The sequence below is a fragment of the Rhinoderma darwinii genome, chromosome 8 (assembly GCF_050947455.1).
Source record: "Rhinoderma darwinii isolate aRhiDar2 chromosome 8, aRhiDar2.hap1, whole genome shotgun sequence".
Taxonomy (NCBI): Eukaryota; Metazoa; Chordata; class Amphibia; order Anura; family Rhinodermatidae; genus Rhinoderma; species Rhinoderma darwinii.
Window position 1 is genome coordinate 114,425,584 of NC_134694.1, and position 25,374 is coordinate 114,450,957.

Genomic DNA, 25,374 nt, shown 5'->3' on the forward strand with positions numbered 1-25,374 from the left:
AATAAAGCGCTCGGTGAGTTTTTTCCCTCATCATGTTGCCGTTACATTTACAATGGCGCAGCAAAAAATAAATAATTCTGGGAGCGCTTCTTTAGGGCGGATTCACATACAGCGGGTTTTTTTTGGGGAAAATTTTTTGTGCCATTTTTCTGCCAGATTTTAGTGGCAAAAATCACCGCGGCCAGATGTCAGCTTGAAGTCAGTGGGGAATTATAAAACGTCATACAAACATGGAGGTTTTTTAGGTGGCGTTTTATTATTTTAACTTTCTCTTTAAAAATACGCAAGTCTCATGCGTTGCTTTTTTTATGCCGTTTTTGGTGACATTTTTTTCAGGGAAAAAAAAAACGTGCTGCAAAGAGGAATCATTGCATCAAATAATCTTTGAATCCCATGATTATCAACGTAAACAACGCAACCTAAAAAAAATGCAGGTAGTAAAATACGCTGCAAAAAATGCCAGAAAAACGCATGTACCATTTTCTCAAAAAGTTTTTGGTGATATCTTTTTTTCTATGTCCAAACAATTGCCCGAAAAACTGTGAGGGAGGTCTTTAACCCCTTCCTGACATCCACCATATATATTAGGCCCTGTTCACACAGAGTTTTTTTGCAGGCAGAAAATTCTACCTCAAAATTCCATTTGGAATTTTGAGGCAGATTTTCCTCTGCCCTCATGCCGTTTGCCGTGTTTTTCGCTCGCGCCCATTGAGCCCCACGGGAAAAAACAAAGCAAAATCCGCTTTCTCTGCCTCCCACTGATGTCAATGGGAGGTCAGAGACGTAAACGCCCGAAGATAGGACATGATCCTTCTTTTTCCCACGAGCCGGTTTTTCCGGTCACGGGAAAAAAAACGCCTCCGCCACCCATTGAAATCAATAGGAGGCCATTTTTTGGCGTATTTTTGGGCACGTTTTCCGACGCAGTTTCCGCGTCCAAAAACGTGTAAATAAAACTCTGTGTGAACCGGCCCTAAGAGTCTTTTTCACTGCATTTTTTGTTTGCACTCCTTGCATTAGCTTCAATTGCCGTGGGCAAAAAGGCGCAGGCAGTTCAAAATCTGCCTCAAAATTCCTGTAGCAAAAAAACTCTGTGTGAACAGGGCCTAATACTGGCATCTTCTTGAGTGGCAGAGAAGCCTTTGTGCCCCCTCAGGACGCAGGTGTGACTGCAGCCTCCCCATAGCGATACCCCTCAATATCCATCAGATGCAGTGACGTTAGCGCCACCTGCCGGCCACGTATATATATGAGAAACAGCCATTATTTATGAGTTTTCTTTTATAATGTGAATTTTAGTGTATAATACATGCGGCTATCAGTGAAGTAGGAAAATATTATGAAATACCGCGGAATTACCGGAGCTATGGAGAAGCCGCAGCAGAGAGCGGGAATATACATCAGAGCCGGGACCCAGCGCTGTCCCGTATACTCACCGCAGCAACCCGGGACTGGTTCAGGGGACGCCGCTGCTCGGAGCTCCTGTGATCGGGAATGGCTGGAGGAGAGACTGAAGTCACCGATAATCCGGCCGGGGGAGCCGCCTCTGCTCTGAGCGGAGCTTTCACTTTCGGTCTCCTGTAAATGTCACGATTCCCGAAATAGTAAGCGACAGAGGAGCAGCGGAGAACCGGGCAGAGGGCACAGCGCCGGGCAGAGGGCACAGCGCCGGGCACTGGAGGGTAAGCTAGATGCCACTTTTTACCCAGATAGCATGATGTACCTTACCGCACCTGCTGCAGAACATCTGTGGGGGTTTTTGTTTTTTATCGTCGTGCAGAATCAGGCCACACATAGACCTCAGCCTTGTAGCGGGTGAGCGGGCTGTCAGGGATCTCTGCACTGTTCCGTCCAAGGGTGTATTCACACACATACGTTTTTAGTGCGGTTTTCGGGCACGCATTAAAAACGCATCCAAATAGCTGTGGTCATTTCAGACGTAGCACAAATACTGCGGATTTTCCACAATGGATTTAGTTGCGGAGAGTCCACAGCATAATACAGTAGCAGCAAAATGGATAAGATTTGAACAAAACTTACCCACACGAAAATGTAGAGCAGTTACCTGTAGCAACCAATCAGTGGGCATTATACTGTGTAGGGGCAGCTATGGGGACATTATACTGTGTGGAGGCAGCTATGGAGACATTATACTGTGTGGAGGGCAGCTATGGGGACATTATACTGTGTGGTGGCAGCTATGGAGGCATTATACTGTGGGGGTAGCTATGGGGACATTATACTGTGTGGTGGCAGCTATGGAGGCATTATACTGTGTGGGGGCAGCTATGAGGGCATTATACTGTGTGGGGGAAGCTATGGAGGCATTATACTGTGTGGTGGCAGCTATGGGGACATTATACTGTGTGGGGGCAGCTATGGGGGCATTATACTGTGTGGGGGCAGCTATGGGGGCATTATACTGTGTGTGGGCAGCTATGGGGGCATTATACTGTGTGTGGGCAGCTATGGGGGTATTATACTGTGTGGGGGCAGCTATGAGGACATTATACTGTGTGGGGGCAGCTATGAGGACATTATACTGTGTGGGGGCAGCTATGGGGGCATTATACTGTGTGGGGGTAGCTATGGGGGCATTATACTGTGTGGGGGCAGCTATAGGCGCATTATACTGTGTGGAGGCAGCTATGAGGGCATTATACTGTGTGGGGGCAGCTTTGAGGGCATTATACTGTGTGGTGGCAGCTATGGAGGCATTATACTGTGTGGGGGTAGCTATGGGGGCATTATACTGTGTGGGGGCAGCTATGGGGGCATTATACTGTGTGGGGGCAGCTATGGGGGCATTATACTGTGTGGGGGCAGCTATGGGGGCATTATACTGTGTGGGGGCAGCTATGGGGGCATTATACTGTGTGGGGGCAGCTATGGGGGCATTATACTGTGTGGGGGCAGCTATGGGGGCATTATACTGTGTGGAGGGCAGCTATGGGGGCATTATACTGTGTGGGGGCAGCTATGGAGGCATTATACTGTGTGGGGGTAGCTATGGAGGCATTATACTGTGTGGGGGTAGCTATGGAGGCATTATACTGTGTGGGGGCAGCTATGGGGGCATTATACTGTGTGGGGGCAGCTATGGGGGCATTATACTGTGTGGTGGCAGCTATGGAGGCATTATACTGTGTGGGGGTAGCTATGGGGGCATTATACTGTGTGGAGGGCAGCTATGGGGGCATTATACTGTGTGGGGGCAGCTATGGGGGCATTATACTGTGTGGGGGTAGCTATGGGGGCATTATACTGTGTGGGGGCAGTTATGGGGCCATTATACTGTGTGGGGGCAGCTATAGGCGCATTATACTGTGTGGGGGCAGCTATGGGGGCATTATACTGTGTGGGGGCAGCTATGGGGGCATTATACTGTGTGGAGGGCAGCTATGGGGGCATTATACTGTGTGGGGGCAGCTATGGAGGCATTATACTGTGTGGGGGTAGCTATGGGGGCATTATACTGTGTGGAGGGCAGCTATGGGGGCATTATACTGTGTGGGGGCAGCTATGGGGGCATTATACTGTGTGGGGGTAGCTATGGGGGCATTATACTGTGTGGAGGGCAGCTATGGGGGCATTATACTGTGTGGGGGCAGCTATGGGGGCATTATACTGTGTGGAGGGCAGCTATGGGGGCATTATACTGTGTGGGGGCAGCTATGGGGGCATTATACTGTGTGGGGGTAGCTATGGGGGCATTATACTGTGTGGAGGGCAGCTATGGGGGCATTATACTGTGTGGGGGTAGCTATGGAGGCATTATACTGTGTGGGGGTAGCTATGGGGGCATTATACTGTGTGGGGGTAGCTATGGGGGCATTATACTGTGTGGGGGTAGCTATGGAGGCATTATACTGTGTGGGGGTAGCTATGGGGGCATTATACTGTGTGGAGGGCAGCTATGGGGGCATTATACTGTGTGGGGGTAGCTATGGGGGCATTATACTGTGTGGAGGGCAGCTATGGGGGCATTATACTGTGTGGGGGCAGCTATGGAGGCATTATACTGTGTGGGGGTAGCTATGGAGGCATTATACTGTGTGGGGGTAGCTATGGGGGCATTATACTGTGTGGAGGGCAGCTATGGGGGCATTATACTGTGTGGTGGCAGCTATGGAGGCATTATACTGTGTGGGGGTAGCTATGGGGGCATTATACTGTGTGGAGGGCAGCTATGGGGGCATTATACTGTGTGGGGGCAGCTATGGGGGCATTATACTGTGTGGGGGTAGCTATGGGGGCATTATACTGTGTGGGGAGCACTAGGGGGGCATTATACTGTGTGGGGGCAGCTATGGAGGCATTATACTGTGTGGGGGCAGCTATGGGGGCATTATACTGTGTGGGGGTAGCTATGGGGGCATTATACTGTGTGGGGAGCACTAGGGGGGCATTATACTGTGTGGGGGCAGCTATGGAGGCATTATACTGTGTGGGGGCAGCTATGGGGGCATTATACTGTGTGGGGGCAGCTATGGGGACATTATACTGTGTGGGGGCAGCTATGAGGGCATTATAGTGTGTGGGGGCAGCTATGAGGGCATTATACTGTGTGGGGGCAGCTATGGGGACATTATACTGTGTGGGGGCAGCTATGGGGACATTATACTGTGTGGAGGGCAGCTATGGGGGCATTATACTGTGTGGTGGCAGCTATGGGGGCATTATACTGTGTGGAGGGCAGCTATGGGGGCATTATACTGTGTGGTGGCAGCTATGGGGGCATTATACTGTGTGGTGGCAGCTATGGGGGCATTATACTGTGTGGTGGCAGCTATGGAGGCATTATACTGTGTGGGGGTAGCTATGGGGGCATTATACTGTGTGGAGGGCAGCTATGGGGGCATTATACTGTGTGGGGGCAGCTATGGGGGCATTATACTGTGTGGAGGGCAGCTATGGGGGCATTATACTGTGTGGTGGCAGCTATGGGGGCATTATACTGTGTGGTGGCAGCTATGGGGGCATTATACTGTGTGGTGGCAGCTATGGAGGCATTATACTGTGTGGGGGTAGCTATGGGGGCATTATACTGTGTGGAGGGCAGCTATGGGGGCATTATACTGTGTGGGGGCAGCTATGGGGGCATTATACTGTGTGGGGGTAGCTATGGGGGCATTATACTGTGTGGGGGCAGTTATGGGGCCATTATACTGTGTGGGGGCAGCTATAGGCGCATTATACTGTGTGGGGGCAGCTATGGGGGCATTATACTGTGTGGGGGCAGCTATGGGGGCATTATACTGTGTGGAGGGCAGCTATGGGGGCATTATACTGTGTGGGGGCAGCTATGGAGGCATTATACTGTGTGGGGGTAGCTATGGGGGCATTATACTGTGTGGAGGGCAGCTATGGGGGCATTATACTGTGTGGGGGCAGCTATGGGGGCATTATACTGTGTGGGGGTAGCTATGGGGGCATTATACTGTGTGGAGGGCAGCTATGGGGGCATTATACTGTGTGGGGGCAGCTATGGAGGCATTATACTGTGTGGGGGTAGCTATGGAGGCATTATACTGTGTGGGGGTAGCTATGGGGGCATTATACTGTGTGGAGGGCAGCTATGGGGGCATTATACTGTGTGGTGGCAGCTATGGAGGCATTATACTGTGTGGGGGTAGCTATGGGGGCATTATACTGTGTGGAGGGCAGCTATGGGGGCATTATACTGTGTGGGGGCAGCTATGGGGGCATTATACTGTGTGGGGGTAGCTATGGGGGCATTATACTGTGTGGGGAGCACTAGGGGGGCATTATACTGTGTGGGGGCAGCTATGGAGGCATTATACTGTGTGGGGGCAGCTATGGGGGCATTATACTGTGTGGGGGTAGCTATGGGGGCATTATACTGTGTGGGGAGCACTAGGGGGGCATTATACTGTGTGGGGGCAGCTATGGAGGCATTATACTGTGTGGGGGCAGCTATGGGGGCATTATACTGTGTGGGGGCAGCTATGGGGACATTATACTGTGTGGGGGCAGCTATGAGGGCATTATAGTGTGTGGGGGCAGCTATGAGGGCATTATACTGTGTGGGGGCAGCTATGGGGGCATTATACTGTGTGGGGGCAGCTATGGGGACATTATACTGTGTGGGGGCAGCTATGAGGGCATTATACTGTGTGGGGGCAGCTATGGGGGCATTATACTGTGTGGAGGGCAGCTATGGGGGCATTATACTGTGTGGTGGCAGCTATGGGGGCATTATACTGTGTGGAGGGCAGCTATGGGGGCATTATACTGTGTGGTGGCAGCTATGGGGGCATTATACTGTGTGGGGGCAGTTATGGGGCATTATACTGTGTGGGGGCAGCTATGGGGACATTATACTGTGTGGAGGCAGCTATGGGGGCATTATACTGTGTGGAGGCAGCTATGGGGGCATTATACTGTGTGGAGGGCAGCTATGGGGGCATTATACTGTGTGGTGGCAGCTATGGGGGCATTATACTGTGTGGGGGCAGTTATGGGGAATTATACTGTGTGGGGGCAGCTATGGGGGCATTATACTGTGTGGGGGCAGCTATGGGGGCATTATACTGTGTGGGGGCAGCTATGGGGGCATTATACTGTGTGGGGGCAGCTATGGGGACATTATACTGTGTGGGGGCAGCTATGGAGGCATTATACTGTGTGGGAGCAGCTATGGGGGCATTATACTGTGTGGGGGCAGCTATGGGGGCATTATACTGTGTGGGGGCAGCTATGGGGGCATTATACTGTGTGGGGGCAGCTATGAGGGCATTATACTGTGTGGGGGCAGCTATGGAGGCATTATACTGTGTGGGGGCAGCTATGGGGGCATTATACTGTGTGGGGGCAGCTATGGGGGCATTATACTGTGTGGGGGCAGCTATGGGGGCATTATACTGTGTGGGGGCAGCTATGGGGGCATTATACTGTGTGGAGGGCAGCTATGGGGGCATTATACTGTGTGGGGGCAGCTATGGGGGCATTATACTGTGTGGAGGGCAGTTATGGGGGCATTATACTGTGTGGTGGCAGCTATGAGGGCATTATAGTGTGTGGGGGCAGCTATGAGGGCATTATAGTGTGTGGGGCAGCTATGAGGGCATTATAGTGTGTGGGGGCAGCTATGGGGGCATTATAGTGTGTGGGGGCAGCTATGAGGGCATTATACTGTGTGGGGGCAGCTTTGGGGGCATTATACTGTGTTGTGGCAGCTATGGGGGGCATTATACTGTGTGGGGGCAGCTTTGGGGGCATTATACTGTATGGGGGCAGCTATGAGGGCATTATACTGTGTGGGGGCGGCTATGGAGGCATTATACTGTGTGGGGGCAGCTTTGGGGGCATTATACTGTGTGGGGGCAGCTATGAGGGCATTATACTGTGTGGGGGCAGCTATGGAGGCATTATACTGTGTGGGGGCAGCTATGAGCGCATTATACTGTGTGGTGGCAGCTATGAGGGCATTATAGTGTGTGGGGGCAGCTATGGAGGCATTATACTGTGTGGGGGCAGCTATGGAGGCATTATACTGTGTGGGGGCAGCTATGAGGGCATTATAGTGTGTGGAGGCAGCTATGGAGGCATTATACTGTGCGGGGGCAGCTATGGGGGCATTATACTGTGTGGGGGCAGCTATGGGGGCATTATACTGTGTGGGGGCAGCTATGGGGCATTATACTGTGTGGGGGCAGCTATGAGGGCATTATACTGTGTGGGGGCAGCTATGGGGCATTATACTGTGTGGGGGCAGCTATGAGGGCATTATACTGTGTGGGGGCAGCTATGGGGAGCATTATACTGTGTGGAGGCAGCTATGGGGGCATTATACTGTGTGGAGGCAGCTATGGGGGCATTATACTGTGTGGAGGCAGCTATGAGGGCATTATACTGTGTGGTGGCAGCTATGGAGGCATTATATTGTGGGGGCAGCTATGAGGGCATTATACTGTGTGGGGGCAGCTATGGGGACATTATACTGTGTGGGGGCAGCTATGAGGGCATTATAGTGTGTGGGGGCAGCTATGAGGGCATTATACTGTGTGGGGGCAGCTATGGGGGCATTATACTGTGTGGGGGTAGCTATGGGGGCATTATACTGTGTGGGGGTAGCTATGGGGGCATTATACTGAGGGGGCAGCTATGGGGGCATTATACTGTGTGGGGGCAGCTATGGGGGCATTATACTGTGTGGGGGCAGCTATGGAGGCATTATACTGTGTGGTGGCAGCTATGGGGAGCATTATACTGTGTGGTGGCAGCTATGGGGAGCATTACACTGTGTGGGGGCAGCTTTGAGGGCATTATACTGTGTGGGGGCAGCTATGGGGGCATTATACTGTGTGGGGGCAGCTATGGGGGCATTATACTGTAAGGAGGCAGCTATGGGGACATTATACTGTGTGGAGGCAGCTATGGGGAGCATTATACTGTGTGGGGGCAGCTATGGGGGCATTATACTGTGTGGGGGCAGCTATGGGGGCATTATACTGTGTGGGGTAGCTATGGGGACATTATACTGTGTGGGGGCAGCTATGGGGGCATTATACTGTGTGGGGGCAGCTATGAGGGCATTATACTGTGTGGGGGCAGCTATTAGGGCATTATACTGTGTGGGGGCAGCTATGGGGGCATTATACTGTGTGGGGGCAGCTATGGGGGCATTATACTGTGTGGGGGCAGCTATGGGGAGCATTATACTGTGTGGTGGCAGCTATGGGGAGCATTACACTGTCTGGGGCAGCTATGAGGGCATTATACTATGTGGGGGCAGCTATGGGGGCATTATACTGTGTGGGGGCAGCTATGGGGGCATTATACTGTGTGGGGGCAGCTATGGGGGCATTATACTGTGTGGAGGCAGGTATGGGGACATTATACTGTGTGGAGGCAGCTATGGGGAGCATTATACTGTGTGGGGGCAGCTATGGGGGCATTATACTGTGTGGGGGCAGCTATGGGGGCATTATACTGTGTGGGGGTAGCTATGGGGGCATTATACTGTGTGGGGGCAGCTATGGAGGCATTATACTGTGTGGTGGCAGCTATGGAGGCAGTATACTGTGTGGGGGTAGCTATGAGGGCATTATACTGTGTGGGGGAAGCTATTGTGCGGTTTTCCCCCGGTTCGTGGCAAAAAAACGACTGCATTTTCACCACTACCTGTGAACCCAGATAAGAGGAGGCTGAGGTGGAGAAAGAGAGAGACCCCCTGTAGGGAGGTGATGGGTTCCGCAGCAGACATGGAGGAGGGGCAAATGACCCTGGAGGATCACACCGAAGACGATACATGGGATAGGGGAGGGTGATAAATGAGAAGAAGGCAACGGAGGAAGGGGACCAATGGCGCAGGGAAAGGACCACTGGCGATCTTCATACCTCTACCACCTGGGAGGACTCTGGCCCGGGCACTGCCACTGCAGAAACTTTTCTCCCTCTTCCTCCACCTTCTCCCTCTTCCTCTTCCTCCACCTTCTCCCTCTGCCTCCACTTCTCCCTCTTCCTCCACCTCCTCCCTCTTTCTCCACCTTCTCCCTCTTCCTCCACCTTCTCCCTCTTCCTCCACCTTCTCCCTCTTCCTCCACCTTCTCCCTCTTCCTCCACCTTCTTCCTCTTCCACCACCTTCTCCCTCTTCCTCCACCTTCTCCCTCTTCCTCCACCTTCTTCCTCTTCCTCCACCTTCTTCCTCTTCCTCCACCTTCTCCCTCTTCCTCCACCTTCTCCCTCTTCCGCCACCTTCTCCCTCTTCCTCCACCTGCTCCCTCTTCCTCCACCTGCTCCCTCTTCCTCCACCTTCTCCCTCTTCCTCCATCTTCTCCCTCTTCCTCCACCTTCTTCCTCTTCCTCCACCTTCTCCCTCTTCCTCCACTACTCCCTCTTCCTCCACCTTCTCCCTCTTCCTCCACCTGCTCCCTCTTCCTCCACCTGCTCTCTCTTCCTCCACCTTCTCCCTCTTCCTACACCTTCTTCCTCTTCCTCCACCTTCTCCCTCTTCCTCCACCTTCTCCCTCTTCCTCCACCTTCTTCCTCTTTATCCACCTTCTTCCTCTTCCTCCACCTTCTCCCTCTTCCTCCACCTTCTCCCTCTTCCTCCACCTTCTCCTTCTTCCTCCACCTTCTCCCTCTTCCTCCACCTTCTCCCTCTTCCTCCACCTTCTCCCTCTTCCTACACCTTCTTCCTCTTCCTCCACCTTCTCCCTCTTCCTCCACCTGCTCCCTCTTCCTCTACCTGCTCCCTCTTCCTCCACCTGCTCCCTCTTCCTCCACCTTCTCCCTCTTCCTCCACCTTCTTCCTCCACCTTCTCCCTCTTCCTCCACCTTCTCCCTCTTCCTCCACATTCTCCCTCTTCCTCCATCTTCTCCCTCTTCCTCCATCTTCTCCCTCTTCCTCCACCTTCTCCCTCTTCCTCCACCTTCTCCCTCTTCCTCCATCTTCTCCCTCTTCCTCCACCTTCTTCCTCTTCCTCCACCTTCTCCCTCTTCCTCCACCTTCTCCTTCTTCCTCCACCTTCTCCCTCTTCCTCCACCTTCTCCCTCTTCCTCCACCTTCTCCCTCTTCCTCCACCTGCTCCCTCTTCCTCCACCTTCTCCCCCTTGCTACACCTTCTTCCTCTTCCTCCACCTTCTCCCTCTTCCTCCACCTGCTCCCTCTTCCTCCACCTGCTCCCTCTTCCTCCACCTTCTCCCTCTTCCTACACCTTCTTCCTCTTCCTCCACCTTCTCCGTCTTCCTCCACCTTCTCCCTCTTCCTCCACATTCTCCCTCTTCCTCCATCTTCTCCCTCTTCCTCCATCTTCTCCCTCTTCCTTCACCTTCTCCCTCTTCCTCCACCGTGTATATGGAGAATTAGTTCTTTGTCCCTAGTGGCACTTATAATTTCCGGGTGCCGCCATCCCTGGACCGCCGGATGCCTTATTGGCTCAGTGTGCCAGTGCCTGATTAACGTATTTAGGAGCCGCCCGGCGGTCGGATGGTTAATTTGAGGGGCAAGGTTTACTTTATAAGAACCATGTGACTTATCTTTAAAAAAAAAATCTGAAAATCCCCCATTTTTTAAGATAGAGATTTTTTCCCTCATTGATAATGATACGTTTTTTACCTTTTTCTCTTTACAGGTTTTCCCACAATGCACTTCTTCTGGTTATTGTGTTGCCTCATGGGTATGGACTATGCCACCATGCAACTATTAAGGCTTGTTCTGACCCACTATCTAACTTTGAATCTCCCATTGGCCTGGGTGATCGGCCTGGCACAGCTGGCGGTCTTGACACTAGTGGTCCTTTTGGTCAAACGCGTGTCCAAGCGCCAAACCTTTTTACATGGGGATAAATTACTGGCGTCCAGCGTAGTCGCGAGTCTTCTGGTACCATCTTGTGCGACCTTCGCTGCTGTCCTATTACCACGGACCAGCGCTGAACTCCTGCACCGATGGGGGCACGGAGACCTGTTCATCTACTCTTACCTCATCACGTTGACCTCCACCATCGTCTGGCATCAACTGTTTCTCAATGATGAAGATGAGGAGGAGGAGGCCGAGTCTTCAGCCTCGGTGTGGAGATTAATTGCCCTTCTGAGACCTTATGTGTGGAGGTTCCTGCTGGTGGCTTTATTTCTTGTGCTGTCCTCATGGGGTAAGTTCATGGTCTCCGGGCACTAAGTGACACATACGTCTGATATTATTGGGTTGTGTTCAGTCCATAGTACTTTACGAGGTATTGTTGGTTCCTCTTGTGGTCCAAGTCATTACAAGAGTGGAGTTTGTTTCTTCGCTTGTGTTTTTGGGGCTCCCTTCAATCCACAGTAAGCTTTATCCCTGGTGCCCCCCCCCCCCCACTACTAATTGTGTATTGGAACAGCTGAGGGCAACTTAAGGCCCTAGTACACTGGCCAATTATCGTCAAAACGAGCGTTCAAACACGGCTCATTCACGATCATTGCACTGGGAGAACAGGGCAACGACAAGGAGATGGACGAGCAAACCTTGATCTGCGCTCGATTACATGGCCCAGGACGGGCCGCCTAAGAGGTCAGTAAGCTGTAAAAAAGGGGTAATTGCTGATATAAGATATTGGTCCCGCTGGATACTACAATGCAGTCTAATTCTGTACAGTTATACGGTATGGGTACATGACGGGAGGTTCTTTAGAAATGGTGCAAAATTAAAAGCTTTGCCCATAGCAACCAATCCGAATGCCTCTTTAAAGGGGTTCTCCACTTTGGGCAATCACTACTTGTTAGAAGGGTTCCTTGACTACAAGCCGATCACAAAATGTCCCCCTGCTGTGACCCCCAGTGATCAGCTGTAATCTGTGGGGAAAGCTGTCAGTAAGTGTTCAGTTTCCCTGCAGCGCCACCACAGGAGAAATGAAGTATTACACGGTGCTCATTCATATCAATGAGTTGTCTGTGTAATACAAGACAGGACGGGTCCTCCAGAGAGAGAGACTCAATGTAATTGCGCTTCACTCTGATCAAGAGATGAGGATCCTGAACAGAGGACCCCCCGATATTAGTGTAGGCTTCAAAAATAGGGTGTATAAGGGGTTTTCTAAGCTTTAGAATCTGATTGGTTGCTATATGCTCGCCATTTAATTTGCACCAGTATTGCTAAGTCTCACCCGTGGTGGTTTTATCTACCAAATATCTGTCTTATTATCGCCATTCCCTCATTCCGCAGGCGAGATGGCTCTACCTACTTATACAGGTCGTATGACGGACTGGATCCATAACAAGGAGAACCCCTCTGTGTTCTCGACCACCATTATAATAATGACTCTGATCACGTTATCAAGGTAAGAGTCTGATATCTATTTAGGCGGTGACAGTCATGACATGAAAAGGGACAATAGATACAGACCATGAAGAATGGTATGACCATTATATTAACCCTTTCCCATCTACTTCTTACCGGGGAGTGTGCGCTATGGATTGTGTGAGGCGACATTAACCCCAATGAGCTGTATAAAACATGTGCAGTAATGGATGGATCTGAATGTACATACGGAAGTTCCCTATTTTTATGAACTTTCCGCGAATTTACAGACGACTGTTAACCCTACATGTAGGACGCCGGGGTCCCTTGTTCATTAGCACAGTCAGCACCGGTCTATTCACACTGCGTTTCGGGCATCCATTGGACATAGATATCAGGAAATACTTACGACGTCTACCTCCGGCATAGGCTACTGTAAGTCACGTGGTGGCATACGTCACTCATGGATCACCATTGTTTCTATGCGGTGCCCGACTGCACAGGAAAGCGTAGCAGGCTTTCCTAGGCAGCGAAAACAACGGTATACCGATGTATACCGGCCTGACGGATGCCACAAGGACATGATTTTGGCATCTCTTATGCCCGTGGCACACGACTGAGTGCCACTCGGGCAGTTTTTCACGGCATCCGAGTGGCACCTGACAGTTTTCACGGACCCATTCACTTTAGCGGATGAATCGGGACTGTGAAAACAGACTCGACTTTCTGATCCGTGGAAAGATAGGACATGTCCTATCTTTCCACGGATCATGGACAGAACCTGGCCGGCACACACGGTCGTGTGCATGAGGTCTTAGGGGTCTATTGAAATGTTTGGTGTATGCGCTGGAACGTGCACTGCAAATGCAGTGTGAATAGACCCCAAGCAGTATCCGTACCGCCTCGACTGATGTATAATGTGCTCTGTAGCCACTATATTATTTGACTTTGTTAATATAAATGATTCGCTGACTTGCAGCGCTGTGACAGAATTTGTGTGTGACTGCATCTTCAATGTCACCATGAGCCTGGTCCACACCCAGACCCAGGTACAACTCCTCCGCTCCGTCTTGAAGCAGGATATCGCGTTCTTTGACACTGTACCCGCAGGTAATATGGACCGGGACATGGATATAGAATACAGCAATACTTCCCTTCACGTCCCCTGATGATATTTCTCCCATTTCAGGTGACATCACATCTCGGGTGACAACCGACATTACGGCAATGAGTGAAGCTCTGAGTCACAATCTCAGCCTGTTAATGTGGTATTCTATGAGACTGACCTTCCTCTTTATTTACATGGTCGGCTTGTCCCCGAAGCTGACGCTCTTTACTATGCTGTGTCTCCTCGTCATCACAATCGTGCCTCAACTATCAGGAACGTATTACCAGGTAAGATAAGCCTCGTCAGATACACATACATTGAATTGTTCCTCTACTGAGATGAGATCTCTAAGGCCACATTTACAGGAACGTGAATCCTGTCCGTGTGCTGCGCACGGAAATCACGCACATCACATTTCAATGGGGCCGTTCACACATGCAGGAGTTTTCACGTGAAAATCACAGCGTGTCCTATATTGGTGCTTTTTCACGCACCTACGCGCCCATCAAAGTCAATGGATGCGTGATGACCATGGACAGCACACGGATGCACGTCCGCGTGATTTGCGCATCAGTTCCATAAAATAAAAAAAAAGTGCTTTGCGTGTGCGGGAATAACACGTGTCACTCGCAAATCACAGATGCAATAACGCAGCGCACGCGGACCAGATTGTAAATCCGTCACACTCGTGCCTTAAATAGAGGCGGGGTCGTTGTGCGTTACCAGCTGAAGGTCCTTTTACACCGGCCAATTATGGCTGTAACCACGAGCATCGGTCAATGAGTCAGCTCGTTGATCGGCGCTCGTTTGCTCCTTCCGCAAGGAACTATGTACGGGGACGAGCACTCGTTACTCCGATCGTTCGTCCTCATGCATTATTATTATGTCTTGTTTTTTAGTATAAAAAATAGCTCCTTGTATCGGGCGCTTCCGTGTAGCTGGTGCGTTGTTCATTACAGACCCATTTATTGAAGTTTAGATGTTTTATTGGACATTACGAAGATAAAAAACAATAAACAAATAAAAAGATATAAAGGGAAGTGCTGCTACGCGTTTCGACGCGTCTTCGTCAGGCAAATAAAAACGGCTGACAACTGCTGCATATTTTCCAAACGATTTTTACAACTGCTCACGTCATGGCCACGTTATTAACTTCTGAATATACTCGTCTCCACTTAGAATCTAGCCACGAAGATCCAGGAAACCCTGTGTAAAGTCAACCAGGTGGCCCAGGAGACCTTCACCAATATAAAAACAGTGCGCAGCTTTGCTAATGAGGAGGGTGAATGCCAACGCTATGAGCGAAAACTGGATGACACCTTCAAACTCAACAAGGAGGAGGCTTTTGCCTATGGCTGGACCATGGTGGCCAACAGCGTGAGTACTACAAGAAGCCACGCTACAGACACAACCGCAGTCCACTAAAAACCAGTGATAGTACAATTATGGGAACAGCAAAACAACATAAACCGTCATCAAGCATTATACTGTGAACATGCAGTTTGCTTATGTCTGGAACAGAAGGGGTTAAAAATTCTACCATGAATTTTAATAGCTTTATTTAGGATTTGCATTCCGCACACAAAGGGTCATCATAACTCCGCACACCCCCTAATAATGGACTACCGTGTACCGGAAATGATTTTTTTTTTCAATTCTTGCAGTTTTCGGGCCTGGCTTTGAAGGTCGGCATTTTGTATTTTGGAGGACGTTTAGTGACTAACGGAGAGGTCAGCGGAGGAGAACTGGTCTCTTTTGTCCTGTATGAGCTGCAGTTTACATCAGCCGTTGAGGTGAGCAGAATCATTTTATGGAAATCCAACGTTGTCTGAATTCGGCTCGAAGTATAACTGGCCAAACTGGGTGAACTCTAGCGATATTTCACAATTGCTGAATTGCCGGAGCTATTCTGCGGTCATGACTTTCTGTTGGCGGAGGTGTCTGCGCAGACAGGAGATTACAGATCACCTGCTCTTAAAGGACTTGTCCAGGATTAGAAAAAAACACTGCTGCTTGCAAAAACAGCGCCACTATTGTCTATGGTTGTGTCTGGTATTGCAGCTCACCTTCATTCAATTGAGCTGAGCTGCAATAATAGACACAACCCATAGACAGGTGGGGCGCTGTTTCTAGAAGAAAGCAGTGATTTTTCCAACCTTGTACAACCTCTTTAATTTTCAGTGTATTTACTAGTATTTAACATGAAATCTGTCATTTTTATTAATTACCACATTAGTAAATAATGTTACACTTTTTCTTTAGGCACTTTTCAGAACATATCCTGATGTGCGGAAAGCTGTGGGATCTTCTCAAAAAGTCTTCGAATACATGGACCGAATTCCACAAAAGCCCCCTCCAGGAAAGCTGAGCCCAAGCAACCTCCGGGGGCAAATTCAATTCCAGAACGTTACATTTTCATACCCGAAACGACCGCTCTGTCCAACTCTGCAGGTACAACGTCACTATATGTCACTACAATGTCACTATATGCCACTACAATGTCACTATATGCCACTACATTGTCACTATATGTCACTACGATGTCACTATATGTCACTACGATGTCACTATATGTCACTACAATGTCACTATATGACACTACAATGTCACTATACACCACTACAATGTCACTATATGTCACTACAATGTCACTATATGCCACTACATTGTCACTATATGTCACTACGATGTCACTATATGTTACTACGATGTCACTATATGTCACTACAATGTCACTATATGACACTACGATGTCACTATACGCCACTACAATGTCACTATATGTCACTACAATGTCACTATATGTCACTACAATGTCACTATACACCACTACAATGTCACTATATGTCACTACAATGTCACTATATGACACTACGATGTCACTACGCCACTACAATGTCACTATATGTCACTACAATGTCACTATACGCCACTACAATGTCACTATAATGTCACTATATGTCACTACAATGTCAATATATGTCACTACAATGTCACTATACGCCACTACAATGTCACTATATGTCACTACAATGTCACTATATGTCACTATATGTCACTACAATGTCACTATATGTCACTACGATGTCACTATACGCCACTACAATGTCACTATACGCCACTACAATGTCACTATATGTCACTACAATGTCACTAGACGCCACTACAATGTCACTATATGTCAATACAATGTCACTATATGACACTACAATGTCACTATATGACACTACGATGTCACTATACGCCACTACAATGTCACTATATGTCACTACAATGTCACTATACACCACTACAATGTCACTACAATGTCACTATATGTCACTACAATGTCACTATACGCCACTACAATGTCACTATATGTCACTACAATGTCACTACAATGTCACTATATGTCACTACAATGTCACTATATGTCACTACAATGTCACTACAATGTCACTATATGACACTACGATGTCACTATACGCCACTACGATGTCACTACAATGTCACTACAATGTCACTACATGTCACTACAATGTCACTACAATGTCACTATACGCCACTACAATGTCACTATATGTTACTACGATGTCACTATATGTCACTACAATGTCACTATATGTCACTACAATGTCACTATATGTCACTACAATGTCACTATATGTTACTACGATGTCACTATATGTCACTACAATGTCACTATATGTCACTACAATGTCACTATACACCACTACAATGTCACTATATGTCACTACAATGTCACTATACGCTTGTACATAAGGTCAATACATGTTTAGACAGTAGCGAACTAAAAAGCTCATGCCGTCTTACTGGATCCATAGGATGTTTCATTTGAATTACAACCCGGGGAGGTGACCGCTCTGGTTGGAGCTTGTGATGCAGGAAAGTCCACAGTCGTAAATCTGCTGCTACGATTGTATGAACCGCAGTCAGGACAGATCCTACTGGATGGGAGGCCATTATCCGAGTACGAGAACCAGTATTATCGCAGAAAGGTCAGTGTGTGAGAAAGTCGTTTTATTCTCAGTGCCTAAAACACATACATAAGACGATGATTAATAAAGGGGTTGTCCACCTTCTGACAACTGATGACCTATCCACCAGAGAGCTCATCATTATGTCATCGGTTCGGGTCCGACACCCGGACCCTGCACTGATAAGCCGCTCCGGTGGCCTGGGGGGACCCGTTCTTGTGGCACATAACGCTATGTACAGAGCCCGGAAGCAGTTGGCTCCGTACATAGCATAGCGGCCGTGCCTCAGGTTCGCTCCTATTCACCTAAACAGTACTACAGCTTAGCCACTATTCCGTGGCCGGAGCCAGCAGCTTCCAGCATGTACGTCCGGTGCACGGAGGCAGCGGACCAGCTTATCTGTACGGGACCCGGGTGTCGGACCCCCACAGATCATCTACTGATGACCTATCCGGTACATAGGTCATAAGTTGTCAGAAGGTGAAAAACCCCTTTAACATATACTAGCTCGAAATATGAGATCATATAGGACCATGCTAGGCCGTTTCAGTATGACCTAGATACTTTTTTGTTGACCCGGATGCTCATTACTACACGGGCCAACATGAAGTGGTGAAATAAATGGGTGAGCTCTTGGCAGGCAGTATTGCGGACCTTTCCCAGGTTTTATTACTGGAGATTGTATCGTTTTCATTCATCTTACCGATGTGCTCCATATGGCAGCGGACGGCTTCATAGATGTTAGGACGATCTACGTGTTCACTAGAGGTACGAGCAGCTGAATTGTAAGAGCATCTTCCAATGTGCCATTTATCTCTTTTTGTCTTATTGAAGGTATCAGTGGTGAACCAAGAACCCGTCCTCTCCGCCCGCTCGATAAAGGACAATATTTCTTATGGGTTGGGGGAAATCAGCTTGAAATCTGTGCAGGAGGCAGCGATGGCAGCGAATGCAAATGATTTCATCCTACACAAGCCAAGCGGTTATCAGACAGGTACAATGTAGAAAAAGTTACAAATATAATAGTAAGGGTATGGGCACACGGAGTGTTTTCAAACGTTTCCCGGGCCGTAAACGTCCCGAAAAACGACTGAAAAATCGGAAGCAGAACGCATACAAACATCTGCCTATTGATTTCAATGGGAAAAATGGCGTTCCGATCCGACGGAAAAAACGGCCGCGAAAAAGATGTGCATGTCACTTCTTCAGCCGTTTTTGGAGCCGTTTTTCATAGACTATAGAAAAACAGCCGTAAAAAACGCAGCGAAAATTGCTCCGTTTCAGACGTTTTTTATTTTGTGTGTGCACAGAGCCTAAAGGATAGACAGATGTCGAGTTTAGCTAATAGATTACAATCTGTCTATCCTTTACAATCTCCACTAAGGTGCTGGGCAGAAAGGTCAACTTCTTTCTGGGGGTCAGAGGCAGAGGGTGGCACTGGCACGAGCTCTGCTCAGGGACCCGACGATCCTCATCCTAGATGATGCCACGAGTTCACTGGATACAGACACGGAGCTTAAGGTGAGTACATGTGAACTACTACACATATCTCCTTTAGAGAACATTAGTCTCTTGCCCAATGTACCGTCCAGTATCCGGTGGGAAAGACGGGAACAGTTTGAGAACATTTGTGACCCATGGATTAGATACCTTTAAAGAGAACCTGTTAAACCAGCAATACCTGGTGGAAGTGGGGGAAAAAATTATTTTCATGTAACCTATAATTATCTTCTAAGTAGGTTCTGTACCTTTTAGTATTCAGTTTTTTAGCGTTCCTCCAGGCCGTATGTTAATGAGCATAAAAGAGTCATATCTTTGTTAGAAAAGAGTCATATCTTCATTCCTCAAGCCTTTCAGCGTTAACTCCGCCTCCTTACTTTTGATTGACAGCTCCTCCGCCCCCTCCTCCCAGCACACACAAAATCCTGCGCTTTCGCATCGATGTCCTGTTCTGGTGCGTGCGCGCATTCGGACACCATAGCGGTGCCTGCGTAGTAACTATATATGAAGCCCGTATGAAGCAGGGAAGGGTATCGGACCATAAATGACGGGCACATGCGCGCTATCTCAGACAGGATTTTGGCATTCAGGGCGGGCCGGTTTTCGGTGGTGGGCGGGATTAAAGAGAGGAAGGAACGGGACTGCCGGATTATTACCATAAGAGGCGCGAAATGTTTGCAGACCGTTATTTACAGTCGGAGGAGGAGTATAGGAGCGGGGATAACGGTCACAGCTGTGGCCAGCGAGGGGTGAGGAGAGTTTAATAGGTGAAATGCCGGTGACCGGTTCCCTATAATCATGGCTTTCTTTGTTGGAAACTCGATCACCCACCACACGCTTCCTCTGCTCCGCTCCCCCACCCCCTTATTTTTTCTTTCTTTTTTCCTTATATCTTCCTGCGTTTTATCTCAATTTCTTCGTTTTTTCTTCATAATGTTGTACACTTTCTAGGTCACCACTTCTTGTTGTTCTGTGCTCCTAATTGGAAGTCTTGTTGTTGATTATTTTCTGATTTCTCAATAAATGAAACACATTTATATATCGCTTCCTTCAAATAAAAGAAGGAAATATTCTAAGCTAAACGTTTCCATTTTTTGGCCCAGACTCTGGGTGCTCCGTCCCCCTATATTATTCTTGTGGCGGGCCTTAGGGTAGTGTATTTTGGCTTTGTTTGACACCGTTTATAAGGCCGCTCCCAGGGCTTCTAGACGAGGTGCCCAGATAATAAAGAAGCCGGTCCACCCCAGCATTGGATCTATGAGCCGGAGCTCCCATCGCAGCTAAGGCCTCATTCACATTATAATTGACATCTCCAAGTGCTTTTCCTTCTATAACGTAATATTATTCTATAAAGTCTTCGGGCTCCTTTAGACGGCAGCGTTAAGGTCAGTATTTTGCTTCAGTATATGACGTTTAATATGATAAATAATGTAAGGCCACTCCATGTGAAGCTCCTGAGCCACTAAATAAATATATCGGTGCCCATTCCATAAATGCCGAACAATACCATATGCTGGGAGTCACTTCTGCAATATAGGCGCAAAGTAAGAAGAGGGACAGCATCCAAAACCAAAGTCAAATATCATGCGTAACGCAAGTCTTGGTAGGGACTCCGTCCAACTAAGTGAGTAGCCGTGTGCAAGGTGGGTGATTACGGCACGGATGGCCGTGGAGTGTCATCCGTGGGCTGTCCGCAATCACGGACCGTTCACACAGATGATGTGCATATATATCAATGAGGCCGGACTGCAAATGCGGAGCGTAAAATGACTTGTCCTGAGTTTTTGTAGTCCGCAATTGCAGCCCCACACGGTCTGTGTAAACCACGGTCGTGGGCATGGGCCCATAGAAACAAATGGGTCCGCAAATCATCAGCATTTTCGTGTGCACGAGGCCTTACCAAAGACTAAACATCCAGCAATAAAATAAAAAGTAGACGGCACTCGCGTCGTGATGTACAAAAATATAGTGGTTTTTAATCCGGTTGTACAACGTTTAGGCTCAGAAAGGCTGTGGAGCCAAAACGTTGCACAACGGGATTAAAAACCACTATATTTTTGTACATCAGGGGATTGATTGCTATCTCCTTTTTATTTCTGCAGTTTAGTGTTGGTAGTGTCACATCAGCATGATATGTATTTGCCGCTTAGCGCAGCGTTTTTAATGCATATAAAGCCCTGCTCTTCTCTCATGCTGCACTCGGCCTCCCTGGCTACAGTTCTTGCCATTTAAATCCTTTTCTTTTTGTTCAGATTCAAAGCACCCTGTACCACCGTGCCACCCGGCAGACCGTGCTGCTCATATCTCACAGGATGAATATAGTAGAAAAGGCCGACCACATCCTGGTGTTAGAGGGTGGCCAACTCAAAGAGTCCGGAAAACACGATCAGCTTTTGGCTCAGAGAGGTAGTTACTGGCGACTCTGGAACAAACAGCTCAGCAGCTTCCAGCGCAAAGACGAAGAGCAGCACACGACATCGTGATCACATTCAGTGGCTTTTCATGATCTGTTCACCCATCACAAACAAATGCTAAGGCTGGATTCACACGAGCATGTTCGGTCCGTAATTGACGGACGTATTTCGGCCGCAAGTCTCGGACTGAACACAGTGCAGGAAGCCGGGCTCCTAGCATCATAGTTATGTACGACGCTAAGAGTCCCTGCCTCGCTGCGGGACAACTGTCCCGTACTGAAAACATGATTACAGTACGGGACAGTTGTCCTGCAGAGAGGCAGGGACTCCTAGCGTCGTACATAACTATGATGCTAGGAGCCCGGCTCCATGAGGTACGTTCGGTCCGGGACTTGCGGCCGAAATACGTTCTGTCCTTTATGGACCGAACATGCTCGTGTGAAAGGCCCCTAATACTGCTGCAGACCCCCCACAAAACACAAACACCTGCTAATATTTGTAACCATTTTATTTGTAAGTAACTTTATTATTTTTGTGTTATATTAAATGTGTTTAGAAAGATCTGCATTTTTGTGGCACTCTGTTTATTTGCTTTTTTCACCTTCCTGTCAATTCTTCTGAGTGCAAAATATACAATACATATTATGGTTGTGGCCTAATGACCATATATACCTATGGCCACACCGAGTAAGTTTAGGAATTTACTACTGCAAAATTTTTAAAAGACAAAGGCTGAATTCATAAAAGTAGCAGAAGCCACAGCGTCCAATTAAGTAATCAAAAATCTATTGTGCCCAAGTTGCCATACAGAAGAAAAACAGGAACGTTTTGACCCGTAGTAGTGACTGGGTCTTTCTCCAGCTAAGGCCTCATGCACACGACCATAGCCATGTGCACGGCCGTGATTTTCGGGTCGGCCGGCCACGGAGTGACAGCCGCGAGCCACCCGCAAATCGAGGGCTGTGTACATGGCCGTGGCCATTATTTTCAATGAGCCCGGACCGCAGAACACGGCCGTAATAAGGCATGCCCGTTCTTTCTGCGGTCCGGGTTGCGGGGCCATGCACGGACCGTGGAAACCATCGTGGTGTGCATGGTCCCATAGGAATGAATGGGGCCGCAATTCTCCCCTGGATTTTCTTTGGAATTGCGGCCACATAAGCGCGTTCGTGTGCATGGGGCCTTAATTCATACCACATTTTTACATATAGTTGGGAGTATTGTATTTGTTTCTAACCAAAAAATAAAGATATCCAGATGTATGCTGTAGGGATGCACGATGCATCGAAATTTCGACACTATTTAGATGCTATGCAGGGGGCAAATGCTTCAATACCGTACATTTACTGTATGTACTTTGATACTATGCTGTATGGCCGCACAGCTTAGTATTGAAATAAATGAAGAGAACATGTCGCACGCACCGAACAGCGTGCGCGATGTTCTCTTTCTTCCTCGTCGTTAGCGCCGGCCCCGTCACAGAAAGAGGGAGGAACGCTCCTCCCTCTTTTCTCTACTACTACCAATGATCATCTGAGGATGTGAGAAGGGGCAGGGAGGGGAATGTAGCGAGCGGCACAGGCAGCGGGTTCCTGATGACATGTCTGTCGCTCACGCCACTAGTGTGGAATTAATGTGACCCATATTAACCCCAATGTTGCCGTTATGTTAGGGAAATGATGGGGGTCACTTATTATTGTGAGGCACAGTGTTATGAATTTAGACCTCCATGTGCCTCACATTAATAGTAATTAACCCCATCATGTACCTCACATATTAACCCAATGGTGGCCCATTATGATTGTGAGCGAGGTACTTAATTTCATCACTTACTATAATGATTATAATGCGAAACATTGGGTTAATGTGTTAGGGAAATGATGGGGTTAATTACTATTAGGCCTTATTCACATGGCTGTGTTCGGTCCGTGAGATACGGACCATATGTCGGACACATTTCTTGGACAGAACACAGTTCAGCGATCCGGACTAGCATCATAGTTATATATGATGCTTGGAGTCACTGCCTCCCCACGGGACTACTGTCCTAATCATGTTTTCAGTACGGGATGGTAGTCCCGCCGGGAGGCAGTGACACAGCATCATGGATGAGAATGATGCTATGAGCCTGGCTTCATGAACTGTGTTTGGTCCTGGAAATGCAGCCGTGTGAGTAAGGCCTTACTGTGAGGGATATAGAGATTCAAAATTAAAGGGGTTGTCCAGGAATAAATGTTATTTCTATTTTAACTTAATGTGACATGTACAATTCACTTCCTAATATAGTGTCTGTTTATATCTTGTGGCTTTACTTCTAATGTTACTCCCTCTGACGTTCCGTGTGTCTGTGCTCGGCCAGCACTTCCGGCAGAGCCACGGCGCGTCATCAACTAGGTTTACAGGCAGTGGGACCAGACGGAGCTCTGAAGAGCTCATGAAACATCCGCCCGGCCCACTGCCTTTAAAACTTGATGACGCGCTAGTACAGGAGCTAGTACACGCCTCCTCCTCTTTCTCTGAGTTCCTTCACTGCCTGCCCGTATCCTCTCATCGCCGATGCCGCCCCATGCCAGTCTTACATCACCAAGCACAATGGCACGCGTCGGCTGGAGTGGTGTAAAGCACGCCGCCACTAGACTCTGGAGCAGCGGAAAAGTGTTCTGCGGAGTGACGCTTCTCTATCTGGCAGTCTGATCGACGAGTCTGGGTTTGGTGAATGCCAGGAGAACTTGACCTGCCAGCCAACCAATGAGTGTGTCCGATGGTCTAAAAACGCCCCCATATGTCATGGGGGTCTGCACTAGGGGAGGTAGAAAAACCGGCTCCTTAAAAGCGATAGCAATACATGCTTGTCTGATCACCTCAAATGCTCGATATGACACATCGAGCAGAACATGTGCCACTAAACTCTGCACTACTCCGCCATGATCGGATTCCCACTGCAAGTGTTTTTGAAACCGGGAGTCACATCCGGAACCATGCTGAAAAAAAAACCTCTTTAAAAAGGCCTAATCTCCCCTGATGAGTCCAAAGCCTAGAAGAAACGCGTCGGTAGAAATACTTTGACTGAAGATTGTGGATGAGATTCCCCTTAAACAAATAGAAAACACTGGGAGTGATTCTCTACAGGAACGGGTAGGGGGATATTATATGTAACCCCAAATATGACTACAGTTCTAAATTATGCTGCAGATAAATTCAAGATGGGAACCCTGACGATAAGAGAGATAATACACACTCCATCAATTTTTCCACAATGAATTATGTGGCATCAAAATTCACTATATTGCGGGGGTAGCTTCTATTTCAAGGCAAACCAAAAGAAGGGTGAACTTTCTGCTGTAATTGTCTATTGATCTAAACACATACATAATATATACATAACACATACATAATATATACATAATACATACGTAGTACATACATAACGCATACATAGTGCATATATAACACATACATAACGCATACATAGTACATACATAACGCATACATAGTGCATATATAACACATACATAATATATGCATAATGCATACATAATATATGCATAACACATACATAGTACATACATAATATATACATAACATACATAACACATACATAATATATGCATAACACATACATAGTACATACATAACGC

General features: G+C 48.3%; 2 protein-coding genes across 2 annotated transcripts in view; one reads left to right on the forward strand and one right to left on the reverse strand.

Moving 5' to 3' along the window:
- Positions 1–1,865, reverse strand: part of TAP2 (transporter 2, ATP binding cassette subfamily B member) — a 25,672-nt gene extending 23,807 nt beyond the window's left edge. Inside the window, exon 1 of the mRNA XM_075836475.1 lies at positions 1,437–1,865. The gene's annotated coding sequence lies outside the window, so the exon portion shown is untranslated. The remainder of the gene's footprint in view (positions 1–1,436) is intronic.
- On the forward strand, positions 1,306–21,938 carry TAP1 (transporter 1, ATP binding cassette subfamily B member). The gene is made up of 12 exons (XM_075836474.1): positions 1,306–1,682; positions 11,101–11,616; positions 12,663–12,777; positions 13,717–13,847; positions 13,927–14,132; positions 15,025–15,222; positions 15,510–15,638; positions 16,108–16,296; positions 17,670–17,843; positions 18,657–18,816; positions 19,207–19,343; positions 21,575–21,938. Exons 2-12 carry the CDS (start codon positions 11,112–11,114, stop codon positions 21,803–21,805), a joined length of 2,175 nt encoding a protein of 724 aa, XP_075692589.1. The 5' UTR covers positions 1,306–1,682; positions 11,101–11,111; the 3' UTR covers positions 21,806–21,938.
- Positions 21,939–25,374: the final 3,436 nt, after the last annotated feature.